The sequence below is a fragment of the Cyclopterus lumpus genome, chromosome 4 (assembly GCF_009769545.1).
Source record: "Cyclopterus lumpus isolate fCycLum1 chromosome 4, fCycLum1.pri, whole genome shotgun sequence".
Taxonomy (NCBI): domain Eukaryota; kingdom Metazoa; phylum Chordata; class Actinopteri; order Perciformes; family Cyclopteridae; genus Cyclopterus; species Cyclopterus lumpus.
In genome coordinates this window covers 3,273,684-3,293,516 of record NC_046969.1, presented here as the reverse complement: position 1 = coordinate 3,293,516, position 19,833 = coordinate 3,273,684, and the positions used below count along the sequence as shown (strand labels likewise).

General features: G+C 45.2%; 2 protein-coding genes across 4 annotated transcripts; one reads left to right on the top strand and one right to left on the bottom strand.

The window, feature by feature from the left end:
- The first annotated feature begins 292 nt into the window (after positions 1–292).
- Positions 293–10,660, top strand: dsg2.1 (desmoglein 2, tandem duplicate 1). Its single transcript, XM_034531423.1, has 14 exons — positions 293–402; positions 3,022–3,144; positions 3,277–3,432; positions 3,521–3,662; positions 4,058–4,218; positions 4,511–4,645; positions 4,871–5,056; positions 6,081–6,511; positions 6,616–6,758; positions 6,999–7,220; positions 7,582–7,824; positions 8,195–8,325; positions 8,508–8,807; positions 9,034–10,660. The coding sequence occupies exons 1-14, from the start codon at positions 358–360 to the stop codon at positions 10,243–10,245; spliced, it is 3,630 nt and encodes a 1,209-aa protein (XP_034387314.1). The 5' UTR covers positions 293–357; the 3' UTR covers positions 10,246–10,660.
- A 796-nt stretch (positions 10,661–11,456) lies between these two features.
- rfc4 (replication factor C (activator 1) 4) lies at positions 11,457–19,749 on the bottom strand. 3 transcript variants are annotated; one of them, XM_034531658.1, is made up of 11 exons: positions 19,539–19,749; positions 18,695–18,818; positions 17,878–17,956; positions 17,077–17,156; positions 16,855–16,974; positions 16,559–16,702; positions 16,352–16,472; positions 13,866–13,991; positions 13,690–13,770; positions 13,479–13,592; positions 11,457–11,827 (listed from the first exon to the last, which is right to left on the bottom strand). In XM_034531658.1, the coding sequence occupies exons 2-11, from the start codon at positions 18,808–18,810 to the stop codon at positions 11,732–11,734; spliced, it is 1,077 nt and encodes a 358-aa protein (XP_034387549.1). In that variant the 5' UTR covers positions 18,811–18,818; positions 19,539–19,749; the 3' UTR covers positions 11,457–11,731. The 3 variants fall into 3 exon arrangements, with proteins under 3 accessions (XP_034387549.1, XP_034387552.1, XP_034387550.1); XM_034531661.1 differs by having other exon boundaries at positions 19,561–19,665; XM_034531659.1 differs by having other exon boundaries at positions 19,151–19,660.
- Between the last annotated feature and the right edge of the window lie 84 nt (positions 19,750–19,833).

The window sequence follows — 19,833 nt, the reverse complement described above, 5'->3', positions numbered from 1 at the left end:
TTGTGGTCATTTTGACTCTACCTGGTCTGTTTGAGTGACATTTCGTCGATGAAGCGTGGAGGGGTCCCTGACACAATAGGCCTGTTCTGTAATCCATCCAGGCTGAGGTCGCTTCAATTATTCTTTTCTTTGTACTTATAACAAGGTTATTATTGAGTACCATAGAAGTAGTACTCCCCCCCCCCCCTCCACACACACCCTTTCTCCTGAAGGGTGTGTGTGAGAGCGAGAGCGTGTGTGAGGTGCAGCCCTCCTCTTTCATAAGCCTCCTCCTCGTCTCCATCAGATCACAGTCAGTCTGGGACTCTAACCAGCACCACCAGGACTCTAGACATTCACTTGTTACGGATACCAGCCATGATTGGGTTTTCTTCCCCAGTGTTTTTCCTGCTACTACTGACGGTGAGTTACCTTTCTGTCTTTAAACTGCTGCGGGTTTTCTGTGGGTTCAAGCTGCGTTGACATTTGGAAACTGTTGTTTGTTAAACTCTGAACGTAGACTAAGTTTGAGTGACTGGTTTCAACTCCAGGTAAAGAGAACGTTCAAAGGTTTAGCTTTGACGCAGAAGCAACCAACACACTATCCGCTCTGTTTCCACAAACCAGTATTTCCAGTCGGATTGCCTTTCCGGGACGTATTCTTCAAAAAAGCTCACATCATGGGCTTAATTACCGTGTCTGTGTTGATCCGAACAAATACCTGGCGGCCATGGCAACGCACAGGTGTGTTCTGGTTGTGTTCAGAGACACATGTCAAAGCCTGCCTTGTGAGTTGGTGTACTTAATAACAAAGCGCGGATGTGAGATCACTTCCCGTACATTGGTTCACTCAGCTCCCTTGGGTGAACCTCAAAGTGGTCAGTGTGATTTAGATGGATTATTAAAATGTTATTTAAAACATTATTATGATGATAATGTCACACGCCTTTCATAGAGCAGAGGAAGGGTTCATGCACCCATTCATGCTGGGAGCATCAGTAACAGATTACTTGGCAGAAGATAATCCAAGAACAAAAGTGTATTTGTATCAGAGACCAGCTCCGAACACAGCAAACTTCATGACCAAGTATTATGCTTCATCGTTCTACTTCGGACCATTCTGCACTTTGATGCTAAAGTACAGATTCAGAACATCATAACATCATTTCTGACTGAAGAATTATTAGGGTGTACCAAGTAGTAACGACAAACAACGCCTGCAATGGATCCTTTTTGTGCCCAGATCTAGGAAACAAAAAGACTATTTGTATGGGTTTGTTCTCAGCCAATCATCGCAAGCATTGTTAGATATAATACAGCGTGTGATTGGCCCACAAGAACACCAGCTAGTCGAGTGTGGCGTAGTTGTATTTGGTTCATGGTTGGCATTAGAATGCAACTTAATGCTTCCAGTCACACGATGGGTATCAAATGAAGTAGAATACAAGTTGTACAATTAAGTACTCTATTGGCATGGGTACCATTTTAAGGGGCCTGATATTGGTGCAGGTGTCATAACATAATCCCTCATAATCATCCAGGTGAGAGAGAGGATAGCGATACCTGGTGAGTGAGACTTTCTCCTTCCTCCTCACTGAGACGAGAGACCACTCCTTTTTTGAGGGAACCCAAAGTCTCCCATAGCTCTTCTGTCATTACGACATGCCCATGCACTGACTGAATAGGTGAGGCTCAGTTAAACCTGATGGGAGCGGTAGGGTGTGTCTCTTTTAGTACCTGATATTGTCACAGAACTCCACATCTTTTTCACGTCAAGGATATATCCTCAGCGTCCTCAATCTGAAAAGATCTGGGTTGTTAGAGGTGATTAAGACCAGAATTGGAAAGTAATCAACTACATCTTGAGGAAATAACTGTGGAGGAAGTGAAACCTATGATCAGAATAGACAGTCTGATGACTCTTACTCACACTGGGCTCACTTCTAAAAAGTGGATTGGGACTGGTCACCCCCTGACGGTCCCTCAAGGGCCCCTGGTTGAGAACCATTGGTCAAGATCCAATTTGACCGAAATTCAACATGTCTTTGCTGGAGAGGCAAACCGGCAGGTCAAGTTTCAGCCGGACTGAACCCTGCATGAGCAACAGGAAGTGAATGCATTTCTTTATTTACATGGGTGTGTGCAGACGGTGCTGACACCTCGCTGACTACCCCGGGTTAATTTTGTTCTTGTGAGAGCGCAACAACTTTTCATTCTTTTGAGCATATGGAATTTAATGACGTGCTTCTCCCCAAGCCTCAGACTGGGAAGGGCCCTGCGTCAGCCCCTATAACTGGAAACACCATGAGACTTTATTCAAACTAAAGATAGATACATTAGAGACAAACAGGTCGAACTATCAGACAATAATCAGTTGAAAAAGGAAGCAAAAAGTTTTTTTAAGTTTTAGAAGATTTAAATTACTTAAAGAATGGGGAGATTTACGACCCCTTTGGTGAATTTACAATCTTTTAGGTGTCAAAATGGTGGTTGCTAACAAGCTTCTGAATAAGACGACTAAACGCCATCACGCCGACTAGTCAGCCTTTAGCATATCGGTGGTGATAAGAACGCGGTCATGTTAGTGAGTTTGACACACCTCCCTCACCTGATGTGGGATCAGGAGCAAAGAAACAGAACAACGTTTTTCTTCCCACTGATATCCAAACACACAACTCTTCCCACCTTGATATGTCTCTGTTAGCTTCTATGATCCATGAGTCCAGGGTGAGTCATCAATCATTTCAAACTGTTAAACAGAAGAGAGAATATTTTTTTGACGAAATTACAATTAACAACAATTAACAGGGAGACAGGATTGAGACTGTGATAATGTATTTTTAATTTCACTGGGTCTTTACAATGTGATTTTTCTCCCAACTATTTTAGTTCATGTCAGATCAAACTTAAAAACAATTAAGAATCGTAACACACATATTTTCAATATGTAAAGCAGAACACTGGACAGTTTTCTTAAGGTTTATGCCACCTTCCATGTTTGGACCAAAGATTCATCTGCGTTCTACATCTATTGTGTTGCAGGCTGTTATTGCGGTGATTGCTAACTCTGGAGACAAGCTGGTAAGACAAAAAAGAGAATGGATTCTCCCTCCAAAGCCGCTGACGGAAAATATAGACTACACTGAAATGGAGTTTATTGCTAAGGTGAGTCACTTTGATTGTACCTTTTATTAACTCTGAATCAAACTGACAAACAGGGCACGATCTTACCATCGACAGCAAAGTGTTTTTCTCCGGTGTAGTGAAATGATCCGGTCTTGTTTTCGTGCCTTTTAGATTCGGTCAGATGTTGAAACTTCGGACAAGATCGAATACTCCCTAGAAGGCATCGGTGCCAATCAAAAGCCCTTCAATGTGTTTGTTGTCGACCCCGACACTGGATTTATTAGAGTGACCCAAAAGCTCGACAGGGAGCTAATCGACACGTACACTGTGAGTGATACAGGAGCGATTCGGTTCTATTCTATATTGTACTCATGATGATGGAGACAACGATATTTAAGGAACATTTCTGTTTCAGCTGTCAGGTGTTGCTAAGTACAAAGATGGCAGCGATGCAGAGAAAAAAATTGACATCCGCATCAAGGTTGTGGATGAGAATGACAACCCGCCAGTGTTTGGAGAAATCAAGCCTGGGAATGTGAATGAGCTCAGTATTGCAGGTGAGTGTTTGTGCATCTTTATGTTGCTAAATACAGAGTCTCCTAATTATTCCCAGAAAGAATTCCTGACCCACTCATCATTTTTCATAAAATCATAAAAATAAACTGCTTGCAAAGATTCCTTCAGTGTGAAAATAGCTTTATAAACTGCTTTAACTGGTAGTACAAAGGTTTGTAGATTTGACATCACTTGGGTTTTCAACCATGGGACGAGTCATCATTCAGTATCAACATTAATCAGCTCGGTTTGTCTCTTCCTGCTGACATGTTACATCAGCCAGGGTGAAATATAATGCTTTCAGTCTGCTGTCATCAGAGCACGCCAGACTGAAGAAGATAATAGAAAGGATCTACATTAAGGTTAACGACTGTTTCCTTTGATGCTGTTTTTACAGGGACTTCAGTTATGAAAATAACTGCGACCGACGCTGACGAATCAGGGAACGAGAATTCTCAAATCGTCTACACCATCCTAGAACAGAACCCACCTCATGGCATGTTCGACATAAAGAACGATGGGACCATCTTCGTCAAAAGTGCTGCCCTGGACAGAGAGGTAAAGCATGGATTGCATCCACAGAGCCAGTGACAATTACAGAGAACTGAAATTCTGCTCCCCATCTGAGGATCAATGTCAGCTAATCTAATCAATCAATCACAATACACATTTGTCTTTGATGTATTGTGACCTGTAATGTGCATGTTTTTTAATATATTACCTAACAGTACTAGACTACTTGATCATTTGCAATGCTATTGTATTAGTTTGGGAATTTAACTGAAACATACAGTAAAGTCCCGAGTCCCTGCTCTAACTCTTCTAATTCTAGCCCGCTTTCTGATTACAGACAACAGATATGTACACTCTGACGGTCCAAGGTCAAGACTTAAATGGCAAAGCAGGCGGAAAAAGTGCAACCACAACGGTTATGATTAATGTCCTAGACGTAAACGACAACCTTCCCACTCTGGAAAAGGAGATGGTAGGTTTCTGTCTCTCACTCTTCTATATCAACATGTTGTAATGTGCACTATTGGTGCGAGAGGGAATGGTTTCCATGAGGGTTTTCAGAGTTCAATGGTTTCAATGTTTAGAATATATGGAAATGTTGATAAGTTCATATCACAGACCACACATTAAAGTTAAAGAAATGCTAATCAGCAAAAGTGTCCCGTTACGTCCATCTGATAATGTGTTTGACTTGCAGTATGAGGGCAGCATTGAGGAGAACACAAAGGGTGTGGAGGTGATGAGGCTCAAAGCAGAGGACCTGGACGTGAAGAACACAGAGAACTGGGACGCTGTGTTTGAAATTGTCAAAGGCAACGAGGCGGGGTACTTCAGCATTACGACAGACCCCAAGACCAACGAGGGCATCCTGATGCTCGACAAGGTACTGCAGTTTTCATTTACAAGAATCAGATGTGTGAGTATCCCCGTCTTTTGTGGGATAAATGTGGTAGCCCCGCCCTAAAGCATACCCTGCTTTATGGTCTATTTTAAATGGACCATCATTTATGAACATCATGCTGTATTGAAGAAGACTTGAAACTAGAGGCCTTAAACTCATGTTTGAATGGTAAATGGACTGTACTTGTACATATATTTTCTAGTCTTCCGACCACTCAAAGCTCTTTAACACTAGCTATCATCGTTCACCCATTCACACCCGTTCACACACTGATGGGAGGAGCTACCATGCAAGGTGACACCTGCCCATCAGGACTATCTAACATTCATACACTGTAGGCACAGCTATGGGAGCAACTTGGGGTTAAGTGTCTTGCCCAAGGACACATTGACATGGACTAGTAGAGCCGGGGATCAAACCCCTGATCCTCTGATTGAAGGACAAACCTGCTCTACCACTGAGTAACAGGGTTTACTAAGGAAATAAATCAAGAGAGGAGTCATTTTCTCATAAACTTTTATACAACAAGAGGAGTTGCCCCTTGATGGACATAAAAGAGAATGCAGGTTAAATGCATTTCTGCATCGGCCTCACCTTCCAGAGGTGGGGGTTGCCAGTTTTAAAACCAACACATATGAAGAGACACAAACAAGTAGCTTTTGGACTCTCACATAAATCTATCATCATATTGATCTGTATTTACTGATTTGCATACAATATTGGCACAAAAACACAATACAGATATATCTCTTTAATACACAGACCCATTATTGCTGGACATTTTATAAGCCAACATCATTTTGGGATAATTTCTAATCTAAAAATAAACAACGGCTTTTGTTTATTTGTGAAGACCCGACTCATCCATGGCACATACACTTAACTTTATGGATGGATGTAAAACACGTCTGCATTTCAGTCATCATCAAACTGAATTTCTGAGCTTGTATTGACAAATACGTGCAAACAGCAAAGCTGTCAATAATAACTTTGTGCTTTCTCACAGGCTGTGGATTATGAGGATGTGATGGATCTTGAACTAGGACTATCTGTGAGGAACAGCGCTCAATTTTATGATGGATCTGAGGGAAGTGTCGGAGGAAGCGGATCTATTGCATCTGGTGCCAGTGCAGGTGGTGCTGGTGGAGGCGGTGCGGGTGGAGGCGGTGCGGGTGGAGGCGGTGCGGGTGGAGGCGGTGCCGGTGGAGGCGGGTCTTCTGGAACTGGTGGCGGAGCAGGCAGCGGAGGATCATCATGGCAAAAAGGGAAAACCTATCCAATCAAGATCAACGTGAAGAACCAGCCCGAGGGGCCAAGTTTCGAGCCGAAAGTGAAAGCCATTCCCATCTCAGAGGGCAGCTCCTTCAACATTGATACAGTTATTGCCACCTACAAGGCAATAGATGGAGACACCAGGAAACCGGCAGAGAATGTCAGGTCAGTGCTCACACAAACACAAATCCTCTGCAGTTAACACTACAACGTCGGCTTAGCTGTCTACACTCCATGATACTATCTAACACAGACCTTTTCTGATGTAGGTATGTCAAGGGCTTGGACCCTAACAACTGGCTAACCATCGACTCAAAGACAGCTGAGATCAGACTGAAAAAGATGCCTGATAGAGAATCTCCATACCTGATCAATGGGACATACATGGCTAAAGTGCTCTGCATCTCAGACGGTAGGCTACACTCTACACAGCAGCATGTTTCTGCTCCAGCTGTAATAATGGTTTTCTTAGTGAAAAGTATCTGGAAGGGTGTGAGACCTCAAGCGTTTTGCTAATCTTACAGGCTTGCCAACAGTGGAGCTAAGTTTGGTCTGAGGATGGCTTCAGAGGAGCATTTGTCTCAGCATGGAATTAGAAACAAAGGAAATGCTGAATGATCCGTTGGTATTTGCTTTGTTTTTTCCAATTCAGACATGCCTGGTAAAACAGCGACTGGCACAGTAGCCATCCAGGTTGCGGATTTTAATGACAACTGCCCCTCCCTGACCAGGAACATAGAGACCATCTGTATCCCGAGTGATGCAGTTATTGTCAGCGCAACAGATGAGGATCACTTCCCAAACGGGGCTCCGTTTGAGTTTGCCATCATCCCAGAGGAAACTCAGGGCACATGGCATGTGGAGCATTTAAATGGTGAGTAGAAGACTGCTAAGTATTGCAAAGTTATGTATTGAGATCTACAAATCTACAAATATAATATATAATATAAAGTTAGAAACGTCTCTGTGAAATGAAGCCAACGTGGAAGTGTCAAAAACTGAAGTTCCTTAGATAGTCTGGCTCCACAAGCGGGCCAATGCCCATAGACCCCCATGTTAAACTGGGGGGAGGGGAGGGTGGTTTGCTATGCATGATGAAGGTGCCTAGTATGCATCTTGAACCAGTACACTACCAGAATGTCTAATACAATGTGGAAAAGCCCAATTTAGTTTTTAATCCAGTACACTGTAAACTTCAAAGTAAAGCACTTTCACTTACTACACTTTTCTGGCAGATACCTCAGCTATCCTGAGGGCCGTGGGGGACATATGGCCTGGCTCCTATGAGGTGAGCTTTGTGGTGAAGGACCAGCAGGGATTGGCCTGTCCAGAACCACAGAAGGCGACGATCCAAGTTTGTACCTGTGAGGATGGGGTAGTGTGTGGAAAACAAAGCGCCGGCGGTCAGCCCAACAGGGAAGCGGAGTTAGGACCTGCAGGCATTGGACTGCTTCTCCTGGGCCTGCTGCTGTTACTACGTAAGTGTGATGTGCAGATTCTGCAGAAGGGTCATGTGACAAAACAGCTGGAGTTGAGATGAAATTCTAGTTTAGGCCAAAGATATTTGTTGGAGTATCCACATATATGTATGGTACATTTTTGTAAACGCCCTTGAGTGAAGAATGAGTCAGTGAACCGTTCTACATAAGAAAAGTTGAATTACAACATGGGACAAACACTAGAATGGTTATAGAAACACCCGGTGTTGGTAATAAAGAACTCAATTGCCTGTCATGAGAGAAAGCACCGTATTGTGTCAGGTTAACTAAAACTGAGTACTGCAGTCCCCGCAGCACTCTTGAGGAGTCTTAGGTTAGACTAAAACTTTTGTTGTTTTTCTTTTCACAGTCGCCCTTCTGTTGCTGCTCTTCTGCAATTGTGGGGGGGGCGGGGCTGGGTCAGGGAGCTTTGCCGAGATGCCATTCGACACCAAATCCCACCTCATTAACTACCACACTGAGGGCCAGGGGGAGAACACGGTAGGTCTACCTTTTACACACACCACCTTCAATGTTGAGGACTGGAATATTGGCAAACATATTGGCATATACTTGCTATTGAGATGATGTCTGCTTGAAAGCTGCATGAAGTGTTTTTTGATTTGAGGCAGCAAAATAACTGCTGACTCTGTTCTAACATTTGGATTATTGGCCTTTCGTAGGCGGTGCCACTCTTGAACATGCCAACACAAATAGATGACAATTTAGTGATGGGTAACAATATGTTAGTAATGGCACCCGTGGAAGGTATGGGCTTCCAGAGATCCGTAGCCTCCATGGATGGGATGAACGCTTATGGAGATGGCTACGCAAGCGGCCACAGAGAAGCATGGGGGATGGCGAACCAGACAATTGGCAGTGGGTTGTACTCTGAGTTTGATGGCAGAGAATCCAGAGTAGGTGGAGGAATGTATGATGGCATGGCTCTGCCAGACAACTTCCTGGGACAGTACTACTCTCAGGTGAGCAATCATTTCCATATATGCACTCGTACTTTCTGTAGCCAATGGTAGTAACAAATAACTCAACTGCAAATGTCTTTGACATAACAAAAACATGTTTGGCATGTACCTTTAAGAACCTATTCGTAAGAGAATATTTGATTTTGGGTGACAGCTACATTCACACCAAAAGAATGGATGCTCAATCAACCAAAAAGGTGATTAATTCCTTTTTCTGTTTCAACAGAAGGTGACCAGTGAAAACGAGAACCTTGGAGGGAAGGACGGTCTTCTGGTCTATGACTACGAGGGCCAGGGCTCCTCTGCTGGCTCAGTGGGCTGCTGCAGCCTCCTGGAGGTTGACAACGACCTGGATTTCCTTGATGACCTCGGGACCAAGTTCAAGACCCTGGCTGAAGTGTGCGGAGGCAAGAAGATCCCAACCGAAGTCAAACAAGTGTTCTCTCTTCCACCCAGTGCTTCCATCAACACTCAGACCTCAGTATCAAGTTCAATGGCCATCCAACAGCAGCCCCCTCCACCCAAGCAGCAGCCTACCATCTCCACGACTGTTGTCAGGGATTTATCTGAGGGTACTCAGGTGATGAAGGAAAGCACGGCCACAGTGAGGGAAGGGATGACCACAGTAAGGAATGGGGTGACTATGGTGAACGAAGGGATGGCAAATCAAGGCCAGATGCTCCTGCTACAGCCACAGCAGCAGCAGCCCATCTACTACACCACCAGCCCTATGATGCAGCCGGCACACTTCGTAGTCCAGCCACAGGTTCAGAACACCGTCGTGCTGGCGGAGGCACCAGCCACCAACCTCCAAGGCATGGTACTGGTTAACGGCACCCAGACTGGACCTGCCCAAGGCATGGTACTGGTTAACGGCACTCAGACTGGACCTGCCCAAGGGATGGTACTGGTTAACGGCACCCAGACTGGACCTGGCCAAGGCATGGTACTGGTTAACGGCACCCAGACTGGACCTGGCCAAGGCATGGTTGTTCAGGGGCAGACAATGATGTCCGGCGGACAAGCCCATGGCCCCCACATGATGCTGATGGACAGGAGTGGATTCCAGGGAGGCTGTGCAAACCTGATTCAAACTGGGAACCTCCCTGGCTCTCAGACCATGATGATGGTGGAGGGCAAGGTCCCTGCAGGGTCAATGAGCTACGTGCAGGGGGGCACTCTGCAGGCAGGGGGGCTTTCGGGATCCCAGAGGGTCCTGGTGGTCGGAGGGTCAACAAGCGGTGGAGGGCCTCTTATCCAGGAGGCAGGAGGTCTGTCTCAGAAGAGTGGCATCTCTGGCTCTCAAAGAGTCCTGTACAGCAAGGGCAGCCCATCCGCTGGCTCACAGAGCACCGTGGTGGGCTCCTCTACCACCACAGTGAATTCAACCCCCACATACCGCAAAGTGGTGGTGCAAGAGACAAGAGAAAGACACTGAATGAGAGACTGTCAGGACAAGTGCTGACGTTTCCTATGATGCTGATGAGACTGTTCCATTGGCCTGGTCCTGGTGGTGATGGGATGCTTGTGGGACACAACTAATGCAAGACGGCTAATGAAGAGGGCAGGTTCCCCATATACCCTCCCTTAAATTTGACAGCACAATTTTCGAACATTTTTTGTCAATCCCAAATAATTAGACACACTGCAGCACAGCTATCGCCAGACAGCCGCACAGCCACCCGTCTTATTCTTCTTTACCAGCCGCTCTCTAGCTCACTGTCGGTCAATTCGGTTTCCCACCAAATTTGTCCTTTGGAGGCTGAAATCTGTCATGGAAGTCAGTGTGTGGGCGTGAAGGTGTGTTTGTTCCAATGCCTATAGGCAAACAGGAGGTGTGTCTGTATGAGTGGCCTGTAGCAAAAAGGCACGCATCTTCTGAACAGATGCACATACCATGGCCAAACTCAAGAATTATCTCAGCGGAGTGCCCCCTATACATAAGCCAAATCCTACTATAACTCACAATTTCTGAAAGACTTGTTTTGGAGGCGTGGATGCATGTCTGTACATGGTCGCAGCTATTGCAGATTCACTTTTCTCTTGTTTCTGCACCTCTCTCTGCAGTGACACATAGTCATGTTCTGTATACAATTAGTACATCCTCAGGTTTAGTTTTATATGTTCTCTTGCTCCATTATCTATTGTATCATATGCTGTTGTTATTTTGCACCAATAAAAAAAAGAAAGAATAATCTACTGGTCAAAATTAGCATACCTCATTGAGAGAAGCTCAAAACGATCTTTACCGCTGCCTTCATATTCGTCAAGTTTAGTAGAGTTTAGGTTCAAAGAGACTCTGGTTAAAAATGACAGGATAATGTACCACAAAAAAAGAATAGCTTTACAAAAGGTCAAATTGAACATATGCTGTGGTTTTCAAGTTATTAATAAAACCATCTTGTCTTTTATATTCATCCTTTTTTAAATGTTTCCCAGCTAGAAGTGATATTTTCCTTATCTTCATATGCATATATCAGTAAGAGAAAAATGCTGTAGTGCCATGTATCATGGTGCTCTTGGTAGTTAACTAGGTAGTAACAATGTTTAAAGGTAATGACAGAAAGTGTGGTGCTCGAGGTTGCCCTGCTGACGGACAGGGGGGAGATGGCAGAAGTCTGGTAAAGATGACTTCAAGAAAACAATCAATGAAAATATACAAAACTATTTATTACTTAACAAAATGCAAAAGTGTACAAAGATCTGTTGGTAAGTAGTTACATAAAGGAGACATCTGATGGGTGATTCTCTGATTAAATACAGAGAGTAACACCTGGACAGCTGTGGTCTCCGACAGTGAAACATCACTATCACCTGGAGTCTTCTGGTGGACACTCCGAACCAGAGCTGTAAACTAAACCGTGAAAGAAGGTCTGAGGTCCTGGTCCTGCTGGAAGCTGATGGCGCTCCTCTCCCTGGGGAGTCTAGTTGTTGTGGGAGGCCTGCTGCATGATGAGTGAACACAGACTCAACATCTGCAGGTACTCGTCTGCACCGTCTGTCAGACACTTACCCACCACCTGAACCAGAGGAAACACAAGCGCAAACTGAGGCTTTATAGAGGTAGAAGTCCATCTGAATCAGTTATACATGTCATACCGGCGTACTATGGACCAAAAGATAACTGAAATATACTTTGGGGTATGAATCATAGACTATATAAGAAGTGGACGTAGTCACGGTGACGTCACCCATTGGTTTGTGGACTGCCGTATGAAGCCTTGAGTTTGGCTGCCGCCATCTTGGATTACGGTCGAGCAATCTTGGCTTTTCTTGCATTCAGTAAATGGAAGTGACCATATATGGAATGTGATGATGTAGAGACGCCATATACGGCTCTGGCAGCGGAAGCTACCTGTCAACCATAGTAGCCCCACCCTAAGTGGTTTGTTTGACTCTAAATGAACTATAATTTATTAAATGAAGATCATGCTGTATTGAAGAAGACTTAAAAATAGAGATTGAGACCATAAACTCATTTAAAATGTTTAGTGAGGGAATAAATCAAGAGAGAAGTCAAGACGTCCATCCAATCCTTTTGTAAGCAGAGGAGATTGCCCCCCCTGTTGGCCAGTAGAGAGAATGCAGGTTTGTAAGACACTTCCGCACCAGCTTCACTCGGCAGAATCAGAAGTTGCCACCTGGTTTGAATGTTAGTAAGGACAGGTGGCTCCTTGAATATGAATGGGTGAATGACATGTGGTGTAAAAGCGCTAAACCATTTACAACCATTGCTAACATCTAGATACCGCTTATTAGGCTTGCCATGGTAGTCTGTGATTCAGATGTTACACGCTGTTCTGGCATACACCAATTACATTACATTGCTTGGGCACTGCTGATTTGCTGATTTGCAATCCTTATTAAGTTCATCCGCGCATCATCACCCACGTTCATTTAATGAAACAACTTTGATTTGTAAAACACTTAAACAATGAGCATCGTTGAAGCACCTGGGGAGCAACTTGGGGTTCAGTCGCTCAAGGACACATCGACATGTGGAAAGTAGGAGAAAGTCCAGTATTCAGGACAACTTATGTCCAACTAAGCCTAAACCTGGCTGTGTCTTATAGAATTCAGTTCATTACCACTAAAGGGCACTTTTGTCAGGTTTAGCATGAACCCTGCAGGGCGCAGAGGGGTGTATTGGTTGTTTAATCACTTTAATATTCACAAACCCTAATAACTCTATTTACTAACCCTAACCCTTCCAACATATAATATATGTGATGACAATTAGAGTGACATTGGGTTTGTTAAAGTCTTTGTCTTTGCACCTTCCCGTGTGTCAGACTGCTGTGTGCACTTTAAGCCCTAACCCTTATGTTTATTTTATTGTCCCTGATTGATATTTAGTTTTCTGTCCCTAGGACAGAGGGACCACTTAACCTTATGACCTCCACACTTTTGAATCAGCTATTTAAATCAAGAAAAACAATCACGATGTGCAATATACATCAATCAAGATTGAGGTAAATATATGTATCCGATTGGATTAGATACTTGATATTAAAAGGGCTCGGACTGGGATCAACCGCATCGTGACATCATGATGCTATTCACTAAAGGGAGTCATAAAAAAGATTTTACAGCAATCACAACATTAGTTTCGAAAGAAAACAGAGCCAAACAGCAGCTGCAGCAGAAGCAGCGCTGCGTCACATCACTCACCGCCATCTTCTCCATGATGGCTGACTTCTGCTTGTCGCTCATCTCCTGCTCGATGACAGACTCGTGGAGCTGAATCAGGATCTGTGTGGCGGCGTAGCCTTCATCCACCATGTTCTGACGGAGGAGACAGTAAACAATATTTTGAAGTCGTTGTCCAGCACGAGGGAGAAAAACGTGAAACCGCGTCACTTGAAACAGTCAGAACACACACCTTGACGGCAACCTCCAGCTTCTCAAATGTGCCTGTGAAGCAGATCTGGAGCAGGTTGTCAATCATCTTGGCGGGGACGACCTGCAGTGAGAGCGAGCGCAACAACAAGGTGACATGACTGCCAAGTAAACAGAAGAGATCAGTCTCCTATTTGACACAAAGAAGTGCGTCTTTACCCCGGCTATGTCAGTGACGGCCTTCTCTGTGATCTCTTTGTCCACGTTGAGGCGCGCCGCACTCTGCAGGAAGGTTATGGCTTTCCGCAGGTCTCCGTCAGACACCCTCACCAACGCTGCTATGCTCTAGAGGAACAGAGAACAGGTAAAGAACGGAGAAAGGCAGTCGCAGTTCTCCGAAAAGTCTCTTCAGGCTGCAGGTGCACGCTCTTTATCAGAGTCAAAGCCCTTTAACATCTAGAACTTGTTCTTAAGTGGCACGTTTGGGTACTTCAGTTTGTCCCTCTGGATACGTGTTACCATAAGTTCTCTCAAACGAGCGGAGAAAAGGCCGGATGAATTATAGCTGAACTATATGACATCATAAAAGTTTCATTTCTTCAGTCATAAGCTCACTACTTCACAAACACATGCATCTCCACTGAAACCTGACTATTGAAAACACCTTTTTAACCCTTTGTCATCCGATGGACGAGGACTACATGTCCAGTATTCAACGGGGAGAGACAAATCAGGTTTTTGATCCTGTCTGAATTGCGTCATGATTTACACATATGATGTTTTTCAATTTAAAAGATCATTTTGCACGTCAGCAAAGTCTCCCATTTGTCATAAACTGTGTAAGAATGTGAAAATAGGTAGTTAGAAAGACTACAGACCAAGAAGTCGCGTAAGCTTGACTCTGAAGCCACAAACCCATGTGTGTCGTACACACCAACAGGTCTCAATTGTTCTCTCTTCCCAGCTGAGAAAAAGGTTGCTGGATAAAACAAACAAACGGGAAGGATACGGTTTGTGTGTAGAACGTAGCTGAGTTACCTAGCTAGCTCGCCAAGGTAACAGCCATGTTGGTGACAACTGTGAGACGAGGGCACTTTCACACGAAACATAATAGTACTACGACAAATGGAGACTTTGTTGACGTGCAAAAGGATCTTTTAAATGTACAAACATCATACGTGTTCATGGCACAATTCAAAAGGGATCAAAACATATTTGCTCCTCCATGTTGACTCTTTAAAAGAGACTTGATGTTTTCATTTAGTTTTGCTGTTATAAATGTGTCCCCCATTTACTTCAATTCACCAAGACTTCTGTCTGTTTGTACATTCACCCGAGAAGAAAAAAGGTCACACGAGGAGAGTCACCGATTCCCAAACGGTCAGTTCCCAAAACGGACCAAAAACAGTAGTGCATCTATTGAACGTTCTCTAAAAAGGTGTGAAAGACGTTCACAGTTGCTCCAACCTGTCGTCATAAACACCAGAATGGCTTAAAGGGTAGGTTAACTTTTTTCCAAGTCTGCCTAGAAAATGATGTTGGGGTTATGTGTATTATAAAACGGTTTGTTCTAGCTGCAATTATTCTTCCTGTTCACACAGGCCAGTTGATTAGCGAGGCAACTGGTCACAGATTTGCAGTACCGTATTTTCCGCACTATAAGGCGCACTTAAAAGCCTTTAATTTTCTCAAAAAACGACAGTGCGCCTTATAATCCGGAGCGCCTTATACATGGATTAATTCTGGCTGTGCTTACTGACCTCGAAGCGATTTTGTGTGGTACACGGCGCTCTGTCAAAATGTTTTAGTACGACTTTGGTAAACTACAAAGCCGCACCGCTTGCAGCATTATGGTGCGTTCACACCAAACGGCTTTATAACTCCCAGTTGCAAAAAGGGGCCGTGGCTTGTCTCGGATGGCTTCCTCCATCCACCAGGGTCGAAATAACCACTAGTTCTGCTTTATACTTGTTGTGGACATCCCATAAACGTCGGAACATCTAACGCCCTCGTGTCTGGGTTCATAACATCACCCGTAGGCTCACACAGCTCGGGGAGTTTCACAGACTCCGCCTCGATAACTTCCGCTTCCAGCGCTACCAGAGCAGCAGCAGCCCAACGGACGGAGCATCTCATCTCTGATTGGCTGCTACCAGAGCAGCAGCAGCCCAACGGGCGGAGCATCTCAACGCTGATTGGCTGGCGATTTGCGAAACTTTTGCAACTCGCGTTGGAAATTGAAATATTTCAACTGTGGCGAAATTTCGCAACGCCCGGCGAATTTCAACCAAACACGTCTGTGCGTTGACTTTACATGGGATCCAGACTCGCGAAAAATTCGCAACGCGTTTGGTGTGAACGCCCCTTTACGGCTACCGTAGTCAGGAGCATCGCGGAGTAATACATACTGTGCTTCGCCATAATATTACAGTGTGTGTGTATAAGGACCCCAAAATGGCACCCGTCAAGAGACACGCTTACAACGCAGACTTCAAACTCAAGGCTGTCAGTCACGCAGTAGAACATGAGAATAGAGCAGCTGAGAGAGAATTCAACATTAATGAATCAATGGTACGGAAGTGGAGGAAGCAAGAAGATGACCTGTAGAGTAAAGAAGACCACACAGAGTTACGCTAACGTTTGATTTAGCGGTATCAGACTGTTTTTACGTGTTACAACTGGGGCTCAATGAATCTTCCTCCTACCTCGTTGGTGTACTTGAGGTTCTCCTTCTCACAGATATTCAACAGGCGCTCTTCTTGGATCTGATTGGCTAGAGGTTTGAAGCGAAACTTGGAACATCTGGAGGTCAGCGGCTCAATAATCCTGGAAAACACACAGACATGCAGCCGGGGTGAGGACCGGCCACCCAGAGAGAGGGTTTGCTTGTTGCTTGTGATCGGTCAGCCCACCTGCTGATGTAGTTGCAGATGAGGCAGAAGCGGGTGGTGCGGGACTCCTTCTCCATGGTCCGCCTGAGAGCGGCCTGAGCCGGCCCTGTCATGGAGTCCGCCTCGTCCAGGATGATGATCTTAAAAGGAGGACACGGCTTCCCACTGCAAATGCAGCAAAACACAGTGACGGAAGGTTTCAGCACTAGTTTGACATTTACTGAGAGAGATGCTTCTGAAACAATGAGGGTACGTTAAGATGGTCGAGCAACTCTCTGCCCTGTATTGGAGCATTTGAGCAATCCACGCTGACTCACTCTGGGCGGGTCCCGGCCACGGTGAGCTGAGCAAAGTTCTTCACCTTCTCTCGGACGACCTGAATGCCTCGCTCGTCGGAAGCGTTGAGCTCGAGCACCCTCTGTCTGTACAGGTGTGGACTAGAGGAGAGGCGGCAGATGATTAAAGGAACACTGACAACCTTCTGGTTTTGAGCTGAAACATCCGCCCGCTCACCCACAAACAACAAAGAGCTCGCTCACCCGTAGAGCTCTCTGGCAGCAGCCAGGATGGTGGAGGTCTTTCCTGTTCCGGGAGGGCCGTAGAAGAGCAGGTTGGGAAGCTGCGATGAAAACAAAACATGGCATCATGTAGGAAGCGTTGGGTTCCGGGGCTCAGTGCACAGGTTGTGATAATAGTCATACGGTCTGAGAACTGGACTGACGCATTAGTGGTTTCATTCTTTTCATGAGTTTGTTCACAATTAGAAAAACATCATACTAAATCATACTAAGCCATCAAACAAATGGACCTGTACTTGTAGAGCACTTTTCTCAAAGCACTTTAACACTACATGTCATCAATCATACACTGATGGGAGGGGCTAAATAACATTCATACACACATTCACACACTGTAGACACAGCTCCGGGAGCAATTTTAGGTTTAATTGTCTAGCCCAAGGACACATCGGCTTGGGCTATTGGAGCCGGGGATCGAACTGCCGATCCTCTGATTATAGGACGACCCTGCTCACCACTGAGCCACAGTCGCCCCTCACACAGTAGCCATTTACGGCTCGGCATTAACGGTTGCCATTGGCAACCGTTTGGAGAAATTGCCAAGATTCTTGGCCTTTGGTTGCCATCAGTGGCCACTTTTTAACATGATGAATAGATAAGATATGGGGACAGCAAACATGCACCACAAAAGACAATATTTGCATTAGTGACATTCAAACACTGCTGCGTTAGCAACCATATTTTCAGTTTGGGCTACCAAAAGCTGATGCCTGGTTGCCAGCTTGGCAGCCACTAAGAGCCCCATGAGAGTGTGATACTTACATCTGCTCCTTGCAGAGACTTCTTCAGTACTGCTACCACTTCATCCTGGAAGGCCACCTCATCAACACACTTTGGCCTGCTGCGAGTCACAAAAACACAGTGTGCTATTTATCGAGCATTCATTAGGTACACATCTATAACCTAATGCAGCGCCCTTGGTTAACTAAAAGAGTTTAATTCTGCGTGGACGTATTCATTTGCTTTCACTGTCAACGATGCTGGCGAGAAATTACCAAACAACAAAAGATGTAATGTTGAAAGACTCTTCCAGAACAAGCACACAGCATTTACTGAAAAGTATCAAGCTGGAGAAGAGCGAAGAAGAGCGATTTCTCAACTGCTGCAGAAAACTGAGCAAATAAATATACTTTCACGAAGTTGTTTCCGGATTAATTTTTTATTTAGTTTTTGTCTCGTTTGTAGATAAATAAATGTTTGCATCATCTTTTCAATGATTTGCACAAGTCATTTGTCTTTTGCTTTAACAATGTAGCTTTTCAATCATGAATACTTGTGTTTTTAGTTCTAATATAACTCTTATGCTGCATTTACACCAAAAGCATTGCGAATTTTTCGCGCGAGTAGATCCTGTGCAAAGTCAATGCACAGACGCGAATGGTTGCGAAGTTTGCCAGGCGGCGCGAATGACGCGATGCGAAAATTTCGCCAAAGTTGAAATATTTCAACTCTGGCGAAACCCCCTGGCTGCTTCTGCTCTAGTAGCGCTGGAAGCGGAAATTATGGGATGTCCACAACAAGTATAAAGCAGATCTAGTGGTTATTTCTTCCGTGGATGGCGGTAAAGCGTCACACTCACTATTTCTCCACCCATGGGACCAGCTTGGCCTTCTTCTCTGTACTGGGCCCGGCTGCTGCCTTGTCCTTCAGAGGTCTGCTGGACTGGACCGTCGCTCCTTTCAAAAAGGCCTGCATGACTCCTCCTGCAGTGCAAACACACAGGGGCCGACAGCCATGCACAGACAGACATGAGGAACACAGTGATGCATCACAAACACCTGCTGGCTGAGTCCAAGGCCTGCAGAAGGAATAACCTGCAGAAGCAGCTGACAATAGTCAAAATGTCACGTGACATTTACAACTTCGCCATGAACATAACGCCACTGAGCACTGCACTGCAAGTGGTAATGGTACTCAAATAATACTAGCATGTAGTAGTACTATACAATAATATAACAGCTAACAGCTAGTGGCTGGTACCGAGCAGTAGAGTGAACGGAGGTCACTTGCTCCCAAGTGTGTGAATACAAGTTACGTCAAATGGAGAGTTTCTGAACGAGGTTCGGCGTCGTTACAGGTTACAGGCGTCGTTACAGGCGTCGTTACAGGTTACAGGCGTCGTTACAGGCGTCGTTACAGGTTACAGGCGTCGTTACAGGTCACAGGCGTCGTTACAGGTTACAGGCGTCGTTACAGGCGTCGTTACAGGTTACAGGCGTCGTTACAGGTTACAGGCGTCGTTACAGGTTACAGGCGTCGTTACAGGCGTCGTTACGCGTTAACATGACACGTATTATCAATGAAATACGTGAGAGCGGTAAGGCACGCGCTAGCTACAGTGCCGGCGCTAGCGGTTAGCTGCGGGCTCGTGCACCACGAGCCACTAGTTAGCTGTTGGTTCCGCAGGGGCACGTCGCACTCACCGCTGTTCACACACACACTCACACGTTCCTACGGGGCGGCCTAACAGCGATACGGTGGCGATGGTCCGGTTGTTGACATGTGGAGAAAGCCGCGCTCTTCCCGCTCTGACAGAGAAAGGCGTTTCCGCCGACGACATGTCACGGCGTCCAATCAGAGGCCGCGGATGCTGGCGTTGGCCCTCCTCTTTCCACACTCACGTCTCCTCCCATCTCTCTCTCCTCTCTTACCACCTACTCTGATCTCCTTATTAAATGCAGAGCTATTTATGAATTCGGAGTTTAAAGAAAATTCAAA